The sequence below is a fragment of the Panulirus ornatus genome, chromosome 11 (assembly GCF_036320965.1).
Source record: "Panulirus ornatus isolate Po-2019 chromosome 11, ASM3632096v1, whole genome shotgun sequence".
Taxonomy (NCBI): domain Eukaryota; kingdom Metazoa; phylum Arthropoda; class Malacostraca; order Decapoda; family Palinuridae; genus Panulirus; species Panulirus ornatus.
The window spans coordinates 52,728,599-52,747,975 of NC_092234.1; the positions used below are offsets into that span (position 1 = coordinate 52,728,599).

Consider the following 19,377-nt stretch of genomic DNA (forward strand, 5'->3'; position numbering starts at 1 on the left):
ATATATATATATATATATATATATATATATATATATATATATATATATATATATATGCGTGTATATAGTGTCTCAAAATCATTTAATTTTCCTACCCTTTAGTTTCAACATATCTCCATTCAAACTGCCAGACATAAAACACGTACATAAACCATATCCTCAACGCAGTCTCTCTCTCTCTCTCTCTCTCTCTCTCTCTCTCTCTCTCTCTCTCTCTCTCTCTCTCTCTCTCTCCTAGAAACCCCACATAAGGACCAACGCAAAACCACCTTCCCCCCCCCCACCACCCCACACACACACACACACACACACACACACACACACACACACACACACACAAGCTTCCCGTGTGGTATGGGTGGCACTTGTCCTATTTCCTCTGAGCAGCTATACCACACGTGCAGGGGAGTGTCATTTGCCCCCAGTGTGGTGTACCGCTCACGACAGCCACCCCACCTCATCACCTCTCCTTCTGCCACGTCTCCCTATCCCTCCGTCCCTTACCACCCTCCACCGCTCTGTTGCTTTCCCTCTCCTTGTTCTACAGATATTACTTCCACCGCCGTTCTCGCGACCCGCTGCACGCGTTCGGTTCCTGCTTCCCCTAACTCCTATGAGGAGTATCGACCATACGGGGTTAAACCATAATATCATGATAACTCCTTTTTCTCTGGTATAACGAAGATGTGGAATTCTCTCGCTCGTCGACCGTCTCTTTCGCGTCCCATAACCCTCACACATTTCAGGGGTCGTGTTTACAAGCACCTGGGGGTACTTAAATCAATTCTTCTTCCGTTCATTTGTTGACACCGGTTAACTCATCTCTCAAACGCCAAGGGGATGGTTAAGGCGTGTCTTTTTTGCCCTTGCACTGCTGGCTAGTGTGATAGGATAAATGAGGAAATAAAAAAGGGAAGTCTGTGGTATGCAGTCAAGACGTAAATCGCCAAAGTGTTTATCCATTCCCTTTACTCACGATGTGAGTCAACTGGCGACTGTCGTGCAACAAGTAAACAATTACATAGTAAAAACGACAAAAAAAAAAACATGGATTTATAATACCTCAACAACCAGGCACCCGACAACCTTTCCTGCCATCCAATCATATATTTTTCAATACATACACATACACAGACACGTACATATATACACATGTACATATTCATTCTTGCTTGCCTTCATCCATTCCTGGCGCTACCCCGCCTCACAGGAAACAGCATCGCTACCCACACATCGCTTTCTACCAACACAGTTTGGGCCAGACAGCCCAAACATCGTCTTTAATGCGTATTTAGTGATACAACCATCAAACAATCGTTCGGGATAAACTAAAGGTTGTAGCAAGGGCTGTGTTGCTAACCTTGTATATGGACGAACAGGGACCATATAGAGATTCCAGCTGTGTCTGTGTGGGCCATCTTCGGCACATATATAATATACATAATCGGGTTTGAAACCACGACCACGTACAGATGATACTACTCAAACCCTTATTAGAGACAGTGTTTATTCATTTATTCATTTCTCTATTTACTGACATCCTTCTATGGACCAGTGGGTCATTAACTACACAGGTTAACAACCCTTGGTTTAAGGGCATGGTAACCATCTGTTAGCACACAACGAAGGCAAATAACGTTGCTATAACGCACATCAGCTGCGAAATATTAACGACTGTATAACAAAATACTAACGACCGAATAACAAAATAATAACGACTGTATAACAAAATACCAACGACTGTACAGCAAAATATTAACGACTGTATAACAAAATATTAACGACTGTATAACAAAATATTAACGACTGTATAACAAAATATTAACGATTGTATAACATAACATTAACAACGGTATAACAAAATATGAACGACTGTATAACAAAATATTAACGACTGTATAACAAAATATTAACGACTGTATAACAAAATATTAACGATTGTATAACATAATATTAACAACGGTATAACAAAATATTAACGACTGTATAACAAAACATTAACGACTGTATAACAAAATATTAACGACTGTATAACAAAATAATAACGACTGTATTAAAAATTATAACGACTGTATAACAAAATATTAACGACTGTATAACAAAATATTAACCACTGTATAACAAAATATTAACCACTGTATAACAAAATATTAACGACTGTATAACAAAATATTAACAACTGTATAACAAAATATTAACAGCTGTATAACAAAATATTAACCACTGTATAACAAAATAACGACCGGATCAAAAATATTAACGACTGTATAAAATAATAACGACCGTATACCAAAATATTAACGACTGTATAACAAAATATTAACGACCGTATACCAAAATATTAACGACTGTATAACAAAATAATAACGACTGTATAACAAAATATTAACGCCTGTACAACAAAATAATAACGACCGTTTACCAAAATAATAACGACTGCATAACAAAATAATAACGACTGTATACCAAAATAATAACGACCGTATAACAAAATAATAACGACTGTATAACAAAATAATAACGACTGCATAACAAAATATTAACGACTGTATAACAAAACATTAACGACTGTATAACAAAATATTAACGACTGTATAACAAAATATTAACGACTGTATAACAAAATATCAACGGCTGTCTTACACACAAACAAACCCAACCAAATCGAGTCTTCTTCTAGCCAGCTACCCACCTGGCCACCACTCGTCCAACCCACAAGCCGTCTACGCAATAATCCATTAATCGGATTAATCAAATCGCCGACTTGACGACGGGATCATGGTGGAGTAATCGTGAATAAGTCTGTGAAATGAATAGCCTTCATCCCGTCCCGTCCCCCTCTCCCCGGCGATGAAAACTACTGTAGGCAGTAAGCTTCGTGCGTTCTACCTACTATAGCCAGCAAGCTTCGTATGCTCTACCTACTATAGCCAGTAAGCTTCGTACGTTCTACCTACTATAGCCAGTAAGCTTCGTGCGTTCTACCTACTATAGCCAGTAAGCTTCGTGCGTTCTACCTACTATAGCCAGTAAGCTTCGTATGTTCTACCTACTATAGCCAGTAAGCTTCGTGCGTTCTACCTACTATAGCCAGTAAGCTTCGTGCGTTCTACCTACTATAGCCAGTAAGCTTCGTGCGTTCTACCTACTATAGCCAGTAAGCTTCGTATGTTCTACCTACTATAGCCAGTAAGCTTCGTGCGTTATACCTACTATAGTCAGTAAGCTTCGTATGGTCTACCTACTATAGCCAGTAAGCTTTGTCCGTTCTACCTACTATAGCCGTAAGCTTCGTACGTTCTACCTACTATAGCCAGTAAGCTTCGTGCGTTCTACCTACTATAGCCAGTAAGCTTCGTATGTTCTACCTACTATAGCCAGTAAGCTTCGTGCGTTCTACCTACTATAGCCAGTAAGCTTCGTGCGTTCTACCTACTATAGCCAGCAAGCTTCGTGCGTTCTACCTACTGTAGCCAGTAAGCTTCGTACGTTCTACCTACTATAGCCAGTAAGCTTCGTACGTTCTACCTACTATAGCCAGTAAGCTTCGTATGTTCTACCTACTATAGCCAGTAAGCTTCGTACGTTCTACCTACTATAGCCAGTAAGCTTCGTACGTTCTACCTACTATAGCCAGTAAGCTTCGTATGTTCTACCTACTATAGCCAGTAAGCTTCGTACGTTCTACCTACTATAGCCAGTAAGCTTCGTGCGTTCTACCTACTATAGCCAGTAAGCTTCGTGCGTTCTACCTACTATAGCCAGTAAGCTTCGTACGTTCTACCTACTATAGCCAGTAAGCTTCGTGCGTTCTACCTACTATAGCCAGTAAGCTTCGTGCGTTCTACCTACTATAGCCAGTAAGCTTCGTGCGTTCTACCTACTATAGCCAGTAAGCTTCGTACGTTCTACCTACTATAGCCAGTAAGCTTCGTACGTTCTACCTACTATAGCCAGTAAGCTTCGTATGTTCTACCTACTATAGCCAGTAAGCTTCGTACGTTCTACCTACTATAGCCAGTAAGCTTCGTACGTTCTACCTACTATAGCCAGTAAGCTTCGTACGTTCTACCTACTATAGCCAGTAAGCTTCGTATGTTCTACCTACTATAGCCAGTAAGCTTCGTACGTTCTACCTACTATAGCCAGTAAGCTTCGTACGTTCTACCTACTATAGCCAGTAAGCTTCGTATGTTCTACCTACTATAGCCAGTAAGCTTCGTGCGTTCTACCTACTATAGCCAGTAAGCTTCGTACGTTCTACCTACTATAGTCAGTAAGCTTCGTATGTTCTACCTACTATAGCCAGTAAGCTTCGTACGTTCTACCTACTATAGCCAGTAAGCTTCGTGCGTTCTACCTACTACAGCCAGTAAGCTTCGTGCGTTCTACCTACTATAGCCAGTAAGCTTCGTGCGTTCTACCTACTATAGCCAGTAAGCTTCGTGCGTTCTACCTACTATAGCCAGTAAGCTTCGTGCGTTCTACCTACTACAGCCAGTAAGCTTCGTATGTTCTACCTACTATAGCCAGTAAGCTTCGTACGTTCTACCTACTATAGCCAGTAAGCTTCGTCCGTTCTACCTACTATAGCCAGTAAGCTTCGTGCGTTCTACCTACTATAGCCAGTAAGCTTCGTGCGTTCTACCTACTATAGCCAGTAAGCTTCGTATGTTCTACCTACTATAGCCAGTAAGCTTCGTGCGTTCTACCTACTATAGCCAGTAAGCTTCGTGCGTTCTACCTACTATAGCCAGTAAGCTTCGTATGTTCTACCTACTATAGCCAGTAAGCTTCGTACGTTCTACCTACTATAGCCAGTAAGCTTCGTCCGTTCTACCTACTATAGCCAGTAAGCTTCGTATGTTCTACCTACTATAGCCAGTAAGCTTCGTGCGTTCTACCTACTATAGCCAGTAAGCTTCGTGCGTTCTACCTACTATAGCCAGTAAGCTTCGTGCGTTCTACCTACTATAGCCAATAAGCTTCGTACGTTCTACCTACTATAGCCAGCAAGCTTCGTGCGTTCTACCTACTATAGCCAGTAAGCTTCGTACGTTCTACCTACTATAGCCAGTAAGCTTCGTGCGTTCTACCTACTATAGCCAGTAAGCTTCGTGCGTTCTACCTACTATAGCCAGTAAGCTTCGTGCGTTCTACCTACTTTAGCCAGTAAGCTTCGTACGTTCTACCTACTACAGCCAGTAAGCTTCGTGCGTTCTACCTACTATAGCCAGTAAGCTTCGTGCGTTCTACCTACTATAGCCAGTAAGCTTCGTGCGTTCTACCTACTATAGCCAGTAAGCTTCGTGCGTTCTACCTACTATAGCCAGTAAGCTTCGTACGTTCTACCTACTATAGCCAGTTAATTTTTTTTACCGTTTTCTAAAGGGTTAGTTGTTGTTTTTTTTTTAAAAGGGACGTTATTGATTTTTTACCGTTTTTTTCAAAAAGGACGTTAATGATTTTCACCTTTTTTTTAAAAGACGTTAATGATTTTGACCTTTTTTTTAAAGGACGTTAATGATTTTCACCTTTTTTAAAGGACGTTAATGATTTTCACCTTTTTTTTAAAGGACGTTAATTTTTTAACATTTTTCAAAAAGGACGTTAATGATTTTCAACTTCTTTTTATCGTATATATAAAAAAACAATGATTCTTTTTTTTACCTCTTCAAGACTGGTGTCTACAACGAAGTTGGCGGCCTTTGACCACCCTAACTGGCGTTCAGCACTTAAGCCCAAAATACCGTACCAGCCATCATACGTATCATGGGTCATGAATGTAAACAAGGGTATATACGGTGGGGGTAATTACCCTGTAGGTCGTGAAGGTGATTTCACCAGGTCACGTGGCTGATGGTTAACACATGATGTCATAAACGACCTGACAAATGGGCCTGACAACCCACCCAAACGACCAGTTAACCCTCGTCCTCCTCTATCTTACACCATCTTAAACCATCGTCAGCCGGAGGGAGGGGAGGGAAGAAGAAGCCACCTGGGATAAGAATTAAGATCCTCTTACCCTCTTGCTTTGCTTCACTCTCCCCCCCACACACCCCTATATATCACCCCCCCCCCTCTCTCTCTCTCCCCCGTCGATCAGCGCCCTCACAAGAGCCCTCCAAACCACCTCCCAAAATCCCCGAAATCTCTTCGACTCTCCCACGTCGTCCCCTTTCACTCGACGAATCGACAAGTGTTATTCATAGCTTCATCTCCAACCACTTAAGACACCTCTCTCTCTCTCTCTCTCTCTCTCTCTCTCTCTCTCTCTCTCTCTCTCTCTCTCTCTCTTTCTCTCTCTCTCTCTCTGTTCCACGTAGTTTATAATCTGAAGACATACATGAGTTTCCTGACTTCCTGTGGGGGGACGTATTCTGTTCCACACTTCACCTAATGCTTTCCCGTCCCTGTATATATATATATATATATATATATATATATATATATATATATATATATATATATATATATATATATACAGTGTGAATTGTGTGCATGGGTATATATGTATGTGTCTGTGTGTGTATATATATGTGTACATTGAGATGTATAGGTATGTATATTTGCGTGTGTGGACGTGTATGTACATACATGTGTATGGGGGTGGGTTGGGCCATTTCTTTCGTCTGTTTCCTTGCGCTACCTCGCAAACGCGGGAGACAGCGACAAAGCAAAATAAATAAAATATATATATATATATATATATATATATATATATATATATATATATTTTTTTTTTTTTTTTTTTTTTGCCGCTGTCTCCCGCGTTTGCGAGGTAGCGCAAGGAAACAGACGAAAGAAATGGCCCAACCCACCCCCATACACATGTATATACATACGTCCACACACGCAAAATATACCTACCTACACAGCTTTCCATGGTTTACCCCAGACGCTTCACATGCCCCGATTCAATCCACTGACATCACGTCAACCCCGGTATACCACATCGCTCCAATTCACTCTATTCCTTGCCCGCCTTTCACCCTCCTGCATGTTCAGGCCCCGATCACACAAAATCTTTTTCACTCCATCTTTCCACCTCCAATTTGGTCTCCCTCTTCTCCTCGTTCCCTCCACCTCCGACACATATATCCTCTTGGTCAATCTTTCCTCACTCATTCTCTCCATGTGACCAAACCATTTCAAAACACCCTCTTCTGCTCTCTCAACCACGCTCTTTTTATTTCCACACATCTCTCTTACCCTTACGTTACTTACTCGATCAAACCACCTCACACCACACATTGTCCTCAAACATCTCATTTCCAGCACATCCATCCTCCTGCGCACAACTCTATCCATAGCCCACGCCTCGCAACCATACAACATTGTTGGAACCACTATTCCTTCAAACATACCCATTTTTGCTTTCCGAGATAATGTTCTCGACTTCCACACATTCTTCAAGGCTCCCAGAATCTTCGCCCCCTCCCCCACCCTATGATCCACTTCCGCTTCCATGGTTCCATCCGCTGCCAGATCCACTCCCAGATATCTAAAACACTTCACTTCCTCCAGTTTTTCTCCATTCAAACTCACCTCCCAATTGACTTGACCCTCAACCCTACTGTACCTAATAACCTTGCTCTTTTATATATATATATATTTCTATGAGTCCACGGGGAAATTAAAAAACACGATAAGTTCCCACGTGCACTTTCGTGTAATAATCACATCATCAGGGGAGACACAAGAGAGAAATATACCAGTCAGTTGATATACAACGGAGAGACGTCCCCATAGCAGTGAACAAAGATGGCGAGAACCACGCGACTTTTATCATCGGGCGTCCGGCTCAGCAGTAAAATGCACGGCGAGAATAACGACACTTCCTCCCAGATGTTATCACGATCCCCGTGTGGACACAAGAGGGAGGAGGAGGAGGACTGATCCCTGTGTGGACACAAGAGGGAGGAGGACTGATCCCCGTGTGGACACAAGAGGGAGGAGGAGGAGGACTGATCCCCATGTGGACACAAGAGGGAGGAGGAGGAGGAGGACTGATCCCCGTGTGGACACAAGAGGGAGGAGGAGGAGGACTGATCCCCGTGTGGACACAAGAGGGAGGAGGAGGACTGATCCCCGTGTGGACACAAGAGGGAGGAGGACTGATCCCCGTGTGGACACAAGAGGGAGGAGGAGGAGGACTGATCCCCCGTGTGGACACAAGAGGGAGGAGGACTGATCCCCGTGTGGACACAAGAGGGAGGAGGAGGAGGACTGATCCCCCGTGTGGACACAAGAGGGAGGAGGACTGATCCCCGTGTGTGGACACAAGAGGGAGGAGGACTGATCCCCGTGTGGACACAAGAGGGAGGAGGAGGAGGACTGATCCCCATGTGGACACAAGAGGGAGGAGGACTGATCCCCGTGTGAACACAAGAGGGAGGAGGACTGATCCCCGTGTGGACACAAGAGGGAGGAGGACTGCTCACCGTGTGGACACAAGAGGGAGGAGGACTGATCCCCATGTGGGCACAAGAGGGAGGAGGAGGACTGATCCCTGTGTGGACACAAGAGGGAGGAGGAGGACTGATCCCCCTGTGGACACAAGAGGGAGGAGGACTGCTCACCGTGTGGACACAAGAGGGAGGAGGACTGCTCACCGTGTGGACACAAGAGGGAGGAGGACTGATCCCCGTGTGGACACAAGAGGGAGGAGGACTGATCCCCGTGTGGACACAAGAGGGAGGAGGAGGAGACTGATCCCCATGTGGGCACAAGAGGGAGGAGGACTGATCCCCTGTGGACACAAGAGGGAGGAGGACTGATCCCCGTGTGGACACAAGAGGAGAGGGAGGGGAGGAGGAGGACTGATCCCCATGTGGACACAAGAAGAGGAGGAGGACTGATCCCGTGTGGACACAAGAGGGAGGAGGACTGATCCCCCCCTGTGTGGACACAAGAGGGAGGAGGAGATCCATGTGGACAGAGGAGGAGGAGGACTGATCCCAGTTGGACCACAAGAGAGGATGACCCTTGTGACACAAGAGGGAGGAGGACTGATCCCAGTGTGGACACAAGAGGGAGGAGGACTGATCCCCATGTGGACACAAGAGGGAGGAGGACTGATCCCTGTGTGGACACAAGAGGGAGGAGGACTGATCCCCATGTGGACACAAGAGGGAGGAGGAGGACTGATCCCTGTGTGGACACAAGAGGGAGGAGGACTGATCCCCATGTGGACACAAGAGGGAGGAGGACTGATCCCCCCCCCCCCCTGTGTGGACACAAGAGGGACGAGGAGAAGGAGGAGGAGGAGGAGGACTGTGGTACTGTGTCCTTTACAGCTTTACGGCTCAGCCTATAAGGTTAGACTCCCACTCTACCTATCAAAACCCCTCCCTTGGGATGGCTCAGCTTGGCCAGCTGAAAGTGCATCTCTACCTAAGTCAGGTTTTGTGGGACTGAGCCTTGAAGGGCGAGTGTGGGCGGGCGGGCGGACGCAGTGGAGTGTGGGGGGTTTGTTTTACTGACCTGAACGACATTCCAGTAGTGCACGACGGCGGCCAAGCTCTCGGTGACCTCCGGGCAGGCCGCCCCGAGCAGGATCATCATCTTGGCCTGGGACGTGTAGATGGCGTGGAAGAAGGCGTCCACACCGCTCCCGCTGTCGCACTGCCGGAGGGGAGGGAGAAACAAAGACGAGGCTATCAGTGCTGGGCGTTTGTGTGAGGGGTGTGGGGGAGGGAGGAAGGAACGACAGGTTTGTGCTGTGGGGTGAGACATGGAGAGGAAATAGTAATCTAATGCGAATAGTCCCTCACATGATTCTATACGAGGGTAGGAGAGAGAAAGAGAGAGGCAAAGGTATAATCACACTAAGCTACTGCGAAATGTGGAGACATCGGACATTTCCATACGCAAAGAAAAGATTTTTCGCAGGGGAACATAATATATATATATATATATATATATATATATATATATATATATATATATATATATATATATATATATATATATATATCATAGAAAATGGGGAGAAAAAGGGGAGACAAATATTTATCTGAAAACGGCTCAGAGATGTCTGATGCCAGACCGCCGTAAACAACACGACTGTATGCAAGATGGTCAAGTTTATCTACATTGTGAAGAATTGTCTGAAGGTTTACTACGCTCGGGGCCTGACGTGTACCTGAGCCATCCTGCGGACACCGATCTACTGAGGAAATATAACTGGGAGGAGGAAGAGGAGGAGGAAGTAATACTGGGTTCACTGGCAGAGGAAGGAAATGCTGGAGTATTTATATTCATTCGTTGTAGAAGAGTCTGGTTCTACCCTTGGGCTACCAGCGTCACAAGTGTGCGTGACCAGTACATGGACCAGGGATGGCAGTTCTCAATGTCTGTTGCCGTGTGCAGGAAGACAAGACATTTTCTTCTCTACTTCCTTCATGAGAAGCAAAACAGATGATTTTACTTCAAAAATCGATGAATTAGAAAAATGACGATCACATAACTTTATGCAAGTAAGCCCCACAACTTTATATATATATATATATATATATATATATATATATATATATATATATATATATATATATATATATATATATTCTTCCTTCCTTTCCTTCATACTATTCGCCATTTCCCGCGATAGCGAGGTAGCGTTAAGAACAGAGGACTGGGCCTTTGAGGGAATATTCTCACCTGACCCACTTCTGACTCACCTCACACAAACAGAGAACATCAGGACACTTCTTGACCTGTGGCCCCCTCCCAGTGGACGTGGCCAGCTTGCTGGGCGCTGCTGGAGCTCCAAAAGTAGGGTATTCCAAGAGCAGATAACTTAAGTAATCATATACCTACATCCCAGATCGCAGTTTTCCGTCTTTAGCAACGTGGCGTCGTGAAAACATCCATGGAAAGATCCCCTCCTCCTACTTCCTTCCTCCGGTCATACAGTTGAAGACAACTTCCTTGTACCCTACTTCCTCTTAGCTCAAAAGCCAGTCCGTCATACCCGAGGGTCGAGCAGCCGCGCGCTTACAAGGTCGAGCGAACGCGCTCAAAACAGGGTCATACCGACGTGCGCCAGTCACATTCATACGGACGGATCAACTCCTCTACATTAACTATAGAAAAATACACACACAAAAAAAATAAATGAACAAATAAAAAAAATAATGATAAGTGCAGGGGTAATTCAAACTAGTAAAAAATCGTTGCCCTACAAATATTCTCAAAAGCTTACACTTGCCATTAAACTTAACGAACTCTCTTGTATGTTCTACGGAACGCTAGGCCACCCTGGGGGTAGGGCGCGTGTGATCCGATACATACAATATAATGAGTATTTTCATAGTTCGTTCCTTTTGACTCGCCTCCCTCACTTTAATATCTTCCCCTACACCATTCAAAATCAAAATCTTAATCAGTTCTTTATAAATAAATAAATAAATATATATATATATATATATATATATATATATATATATATATATATATATATATATATATATATATATATGTATGGGGGGGTTGGGCCATTTCTTTCGTCTGTTTCCTTGCGCTACCTCGCAAACGCGGGAGACAGCGACAAAGTATAAAATAAATAAAAAAAAAATATATATATAATATATACATATATATATATATATATATATATATATATATATATATATATATATATATATATATATATATATATCACTCACGATCATACTTGATTTTTGAAATACATAAGAACGCAGTTTTAGACACAAATAAAAATTCTTACATAGTTTCCAATCTAACCATCGTTAGAGTCTGGGTCTAGACTTGCAATTCCAAGAAATATGGCCATTTCCATTATAATAACTGACATATAGATAATGGTACAAAGACTGAATAATGATCCACCCGTCATTTATTACGACGCTAATGGAGAGACCCAGCGTATTTACTGGCCTCAATAGGATAATGACTGCTGACCTGTGATTGCTACTTATTACGTTACGACTACCAAGATATGATGCATAATGAGCTAATGACAGCCCGCCACTGTATACCGTTCAGCTCTGCGACGCACGTTTCCTCCTAGAAGCTTTGGCCATCCTACTTTACCATTTATGAACGTCAGAGTCTTAAACCAAATACCAATCAATATTTCTAAGATTGCAATACTCTCTCTCTCTCTCTCTCTCTCTCTCTCTCTCTCTCTCTCTCTCTCTCTCTCTCTCTCTCTCTCTCTCTCTCTATCTATCTATCTATCTATCTATCTATCTATATATATATATATATATATATATATATATATATATATATATATATATATATATATATATATTCCTTGCTATTCACTTCCTATGCCACAAAACTTATCGGAGGTGGTCATTCAACTGAATATTGGGAGGGAATACTGAGAAAACTTGAGAAGGCAATAAGAGCAAGTAATATAAAAGTTTGCATGTGGCTAACTTTAAGGAGCTCAAGTTGGCTGTTAAGTTTCGTGTGACGGGGAGTAAATACCGCCAAGTTACGTTAGGTTACGTTACGTTGCTACTGAACGGGGTTTTTGTTTACTCGTGGGGTGGATGGCGCCCTTTCGATATTTTCAAATTCAAAACACCTGAGACCATTATTAGCTGGTTAAACAGTTCGATTTACTGGGATTATCTCACATCCCTAACGACGATATTAATTCTATAACAATTTGCGACTTTTACTTGAGGCATAGGGCCCGATCACAACCAGATGAATCATTACACACACTCTCACAAATACGTATCTAGAGACGGTTGGAAGACTTTCCCAAAACCAAATTCGGGGTGTTTTTGCTGAAAACCTTAAGTGCTATAACTTCATTATATACAAATAAGACTACAGGCGTTCTGACTAATCATTCTAACATTATATACATTTCTTTTAACACTGAAGGACAGATTTTTACCTTCTTATATACAAAGAAAAATGCCAAATGAATCGAATGTTCGAATAAGATATGCAGCTGGTAGGTGATTCGGGTTAGGGTAAGCCTAGATATATACAGTATAAAAAGCGCAATCAATATCATCTTAAGTGTTTTACACGCCACTAGTTGTAAGGAAGAATAGCTTTACTAGGATATCATTACGAATCCTACCAAAATCAAAACTAAACTAATTCTGGAAACCTACGCTAACTTAACCTAATTCCATAACCTAACCAGCCTAGCTTAACGTTTGATGGAAGATCCCGATCGCAGTTTACGGAACAATAACCGCTTTCTATAACACAAACGGTTATAAACCGGCTTTACCTTACTAGAACATCACCGCTTTAACACCTCTTACACGATATGAAGTTAACCTAATTCGTCCTTAACACCGAAAGTATTGTTCTAAAGGAAACAAAAGAAAATCATAAATCTCGACCAAAAGTACACAATTCAGTCGCAAACAATATTGGTCGTTGGAAATTCCACTCATAGGCTACTTAACATGAAAATAAATATATGAGCAAATTTTTCAACAAGAGTTTTCCGGGGAAGTTATCGTGTTTCATTTTCCTCGTTGTGATATGAATATACTAGATCACGCACCCCACTGTGACGTCTTGCAATATATATATATATATATTTTTTTTTTTTCATACTATTCGCCATTTCCCGTGATAGCGAGGTAGCGTTAAGAACAGAGGACTGGGCCTTTGAGGATAGGTCTTTCTTTGTTTCCTGGTACTACCTCGCAAGCGCGGGAAACGGCGATGAAGTATAATAAAAAAAAAAACCATATAACAAACTCCAGGGAAACGTCAACTTCGCCGATAGACGAAAAGAAGTATAATCACCTCGAAGAACTTCATGCTTCAAAGAAGATCATTTCTCAGCTTCTGATTGTAGCGCAGTCTCGAAGCTGCAAGTCCTCCACAAAGGGGGTCTTTGGGTTGGGTTTTATATATATATATATATATATATATATATATATATATATATATATATATATATATATATATAATCAGTTCGTTTATGACTGGTCCCAAAGCGTTTCAGAAGTCACATATTCACAAGGCAAGGTAATTGCGGTTAGTTTGACGAGTATGAGAATTATAGACACAGACGGAAGACCTCATACCCAATTTGCTCTGCCTTAATAGGCTATTAGTTTTACAAGATGAGACTGTCAGTGTTGGTAACTACTCATTAGCGACATATCATTAGTCTTCATAGATGCAAATATTTAACATCCGAATTATTCGTTTCTCTGATTTACAAAATCGTTATATATATATATATATATATATATATATATATATATATATATATATATATATATATATATATAATTATGTATATATTGGAAAGGATCACAATTTTGCGCGTGATCAAGATATTCCTATAAGTCCACGGTGAAAATGAAACACGATAAGTTCCCAAGTACATTTTCGTGAAATAATCACATCATCAGGGGAGACACAAGAGAGAAATGTAACAGTCAGTTGATATACATCGAAGAGACCAGCGGCGAACTCACCCACGTGAGCAGAACCGCTCGGCTGTCGGCTAAGCAAAACAAAACAGTATGGCTCCCAGCTTCGATATGGCGGAGGCAGTTGTTATACTTGGTATTCTATGCTTAATCAGGCGAAAGGAGGGATAAAAAAAAAAAAAAACGTAAGCGGGCGCAGGACTGGCTGGCTAAAGAGCAGAAACTCAGGAAGTGAAGCCACGTTACTGTACGATCAGAATGTAAACAAACACAGTCCGTACCATCCATTCAAATTAACGATTAATACGCGATCATTTTGGAATTTTTAATACAAAATTGTGTATTTCCTGCACGTTCAGTGCTACTGGAGTTCATCTCGGGAATACTATTGTTTAACGATTACTACGAATGTCATCGTTTCCATTTGAATTAACTTTGATCCTCTCTTGACTTTTCGTGGTGTTTGCCCGCGAATATCAAAAGAAAACGCGCACAGCCGACTCTGGGTTTAGGCTGCAAAAAGAGCATTCACCCCCTCCAGTGCGCCAGAAGCGAGTTTCCTGAATGAAATTCGCTAAAAAAAGAATATAAAAGTACAGGTGTGACAGCGCCTTATGAGAGGCGGGAGCTGGGGACCGGAAATCGTTTTCTCGGGTATATATGTGTGTGTGTGTGTGTGTGTGTGAAGGTGGGGGAGAGAGGAACTGGGCAAGGATAGAGCAAGAGATCCTTCAGGACTCTGATTCTCTCTCTCTCTCTCTCTCTCTCTCTCTCTCTCTCTCTCTCTCTCTCTCTCTCTCTCTCTCTCTCTGACGTCCTTGGTGCATCACTCTCGGGGTTCATACCGGGTGTGTGTGGGTCGGTGTTACGAGTGACGTGATACGGGGGGTGGTGGAGGGTTGGTTGGTCATCGCGCCTGCGCACAACCTCACCATCAAACAAGGGGGGGACGACGACCATTATGTCCAGGGTGTACGATGATAACTGGAGCTTTTATCACATGCGTAGGGGAAACGTGGAGTAGTACTTGAAGGGCACCGCTTTGTCCGTATACCCGCCGCGGTGACGGAGCGTTTCGTTCCGCATCATCATCCATCCCCGCGCGGAGGACCATGGCTTGCTCCTACTGACGGTGCTGCGTCGGTGGCTCCCTCCTCCGCGTGGGTGGTGATGCCTCGCCCCCGCCGCCCCCCAGGGTACATATAGTTTGTTCAGGACGTCAGATCTCAGCCTGGGTGAATAAATCAGACTGAGGTTTTAGCCAGAAATGACCCGTGGGGGCACTATTGTTGTCACGCATGATATGGTTGGATGGTTGAGGGGTTTTGTGATAAACTTCTGCTCGCTGCCTGCAGAGGTTCTAGGCTTTGGCCATAGTTTAACCCCCCCGGACAACTTTCACATTCTGCTTGTACGCGGGTAGGAGTGTGTGCCATGTGTACACACACACACGTGGGTTGCCGTAATGCTCTGGTTCCGTTGGCGTCGCGCACTTCGTAAAAAGGTTTACCCAGGACGGCATCAAAACTGGCGTTGTAGTGGCCATTACTGACGAGGACCTGCTAAGTCCTCAGTAGTTCCAGGCTCGGGAGAGGCCACAAGGATCATGTTTTCAAGGCTGCACGGGCGTATGGACGTGTGACACTTTCCATACGTCTATCACTGAACTCTCCTTGGCCATTCCGACACCGGCCCACGTCCGTCAATCTCCTGCAGAGATTATTTAAGTACAGACGTCCAGGAAGGCGGATCCTACGGTCAATACTTCTCTAGCTGGAGGCCTGATGTCTCGTCCATCTCTCTCTCTCTCTCTCTCTCTCTCTCTCTCGGCTTTTCCGTCATGTTCCTCACGGTCTGTGTCCACGAAGAGATAACATGGCCAGACCGGCAGCAGATGTCGGGTTTGATAACTGTGTTGGTCCAAGACCACACTCTCTATGTGGGCCCATGAATGACTGCGCCAACAGGACACCAAAGAGAAACCTCATTACCCACGCCATCCATCGGTCTATCCATCCTACTTCCAGGGCGACGGCATGATGTTTCAGATGTCCATGACTTCAACACCTCCCGCAGGATGGTGCGAGGCACTTTATGCAGGAGTGTTCGCTGGTAATAGTGTTCGCTGAGTCGAGAAGTTAGTACTTAGTGATGGTGCTTACTATCCTCTCTACTGGCACGCTGATGAAGAAGCTCACACACACGACATCTAGGGGGGAGGAGGAGGAGGAGGAGGAGGAGGAGGAGGAGGAGGAGGAGGAGGAGGAGGAGGAGGAGGAGGGAGGAGGAGGAGGAGGAGGAGGGCACTGATGTTTGCCTGGTCTCGATGTTTTAAGTCACATCAGTCGACTCACCGAGTGTGCTGGAGGAACATACCCACGCTGAGGTGCCTGGCGAGGTGGTGATGAGGACGTGGGTGAATCTGAGGATGTGATCGATCTCAACGGAGGTCCAAGGTTCGTGGGTAACGGAGGCCAAGGTTCATGGGTAACGGAGGCCAAGGTTCATGGGTAACGGAGGCCAAGGTTCATGGGTAACGGAGGCCATGTTTCATGGGTAACGGAGGCCAAGGTTCGTGATTAACGGAGGCCAAGGTTCATGGGTAACGGAGGCCAAGGTTCATGGGTAATGGAAGCCAAGGTTCATGGGTAACGGAGGCCAAGGTTCGTGGGTAACGGAGGCCAAGGTTCATGGGTAATGGAGGCCAAGGTTCAAGGGTAACGGAGGCCAAGGTTCATGGGTAACGGAGGCCAAGGTTCATGGGTAATGGAGGCCAAGGTTCAAGGGTAACGGAGGCCAAGGTTCGTGGGTTACGGAGGCCAAGGTTCATGGGTTGTGACATTCCCACGGAAGTATCCTGGTTCATAACCCTTGATCATGATGATAATGATGATGATGATGATATCATACTTCAGCCATCACATCTCTGGTGATGGACGTGTTCACTTGTCGCCCAGGGGCTTCAGCGGTCGGCTTGGGGCGCAGTGTCTGATCCTAAGCGAGTTTCAGAGAGAGAGAGAGAGAGAGAGAGAGAGAGAGAGAGAGAGAGAGAGAGAGAGAGAGGCAGGAAGGCGGATCGCTACTTCCAGCCAAGAGTGAATAACCTGACCACTTCAACACAGGAGGAGACAAGAGCGACTCCCACCGCCACTTGGGCAGACGCCGTGCCTAATAACCAGTTCCTCAACACAGGCAGAGATTCCACGACTCCGACAACCCAATTTTGTTGGCGCGAATCGTGCGGAGGAAGATTCCAGGTTGGAGGCCGGAGATAACGCGCTATAACTTTGAAGTTTGATGCGTTTGATGATGGATGCTGCTCTGCTACATCTGACAGCATCCACGGAGGCATAGCTGGGGGTAAAATGCTACCACTGTGGCGCTTCCTGCAGTAACAACACTCGCATTCACTCCACCAGCACAGTGAGTGAAACACACCCCCCCGTATGGCGGACAGTGTTGACATACAACATATCATCATTGCAAGCATAATCATCATTATCGTCATCATTATCATCAATGGTATTATCATTATTACGATTATCATTATTATCATTATCATTATCATTATTATTATTATTGTTATTATTATTATTATCATTATTATTATTATCATCATAATTATTATTATCATTATCATTATTATTATTATCATTATTATTATTATTATTATTATTATTATTATTATTATTATTATCATTATTATCATAATTATTATTATTATCATCATCATTATCATTATTGTTATTATTATCATTATTATTATTATCACTATTATTATCATTATCATTATTATCATTATCATCATTATCATTATTATCATAGTGGTAAATAATCTATTTATATGATTACGTATACATTAATTTTCTCATACTTTTTGATCGCCATTTCCAGCTTTAGCTAGGTAGCGCCATGAACACGAAGAAAGGCCGCATTCGCATACATACATTCTCTAGCCGTCATGTGCAATGCACCGAAACTACAGCTCCCTATTCACAACTAGGCCCCAAAGACTTCATGGTTCCCTAGCCGCTTCACACGCTCTGGATCAGTCCACTGACAGCATATCGACCCCTGTATACCACATCGTTCTAATTCACTCAATCCTATGCAACGCCTTTGACCCTCCTTCATATCCAGGCCCCGAACACTCAAAACCTTTTCCACTCCATCCTTCCATCTCCAATTTGGTGCCCCCTTTCTCCTTGTCCGCTCCAATTCTGAAACATTTATCCTCTCTGTCAACGTTTCCTCACTCATTCTCTCTCCATATGTCCACAGCATTTCACCCCACCCTCTTCAACTCTCTCAACCATACTCTTTTCACTACCACACCTCTCTTTCTCTCACCCTTATATTACTTACTCAATCAAACCCTCCCACACAACATATTATCCTCAAACATTTTACTTCCACTGCACAAGACAGCGAGAGAGTGGGTGTGAGCGAGAACGTGGATATTCTTCGTCTGGTCCTGACGCTATCTCGCTAACGCTTACGCGCAGCCGAAACGTTATGAAACTCAGAAGCTCTACCCTGTGTTTACATACACACACACACACACACACACACACACACATATACATATTGGAAAGGATCTCGATTTTGCGAGTGATTAAGTATATTCCTTATCGTGTTTCATTTTCCCCGTGGACTCACATACACACACACACACACACACACACACACATATGGATTCTGAACTTCCCATCATTCAGCACTCTTGAGTTTTAGCAACTGCAAAGAAAAAAAATGTTTTTTCCAATCAATGTGCGTATCTTTGCAACTACATACCCCCAAACTGTAATCAATTGGCCTCCGCTACAAAACGGACCTATAATGTGAATATGAAGGTTTGAAACTTAAATGATGGTGAGAGACGTGGGGGTTTACACTGTCTTACTCTTGATTAGATTATGATATTCATGTCGGCGCTCGAACAAGAGAAAGCAGCGAAAGACATTAATTCTGTGTG

The 19,377-nt window shown here is 43.5% G+C and overlaps 1 protein-coding gene across 1 annotated transcript in view; it reads right to left on the minus strand.

Moving 5' to 3' along the window:
• Nucleotides 1-19,377, minus strand: part of LOC139751151 (uncharacterized) — a 233,101-nt gene that overhangs the window by 107,868 nt on the left and 105,856 nt on the right. Inside the window, exon 3 of the mRNA XM_071666250.1 lies at nt 9,490-9,630. Coding sequence (XP_071522351.1) covers nt 9,490-9,630 — 141 coding nt within the window. The remainder of the gene's footprint in view (nt 1-9,489; nt 9,631-19,377) is intronic.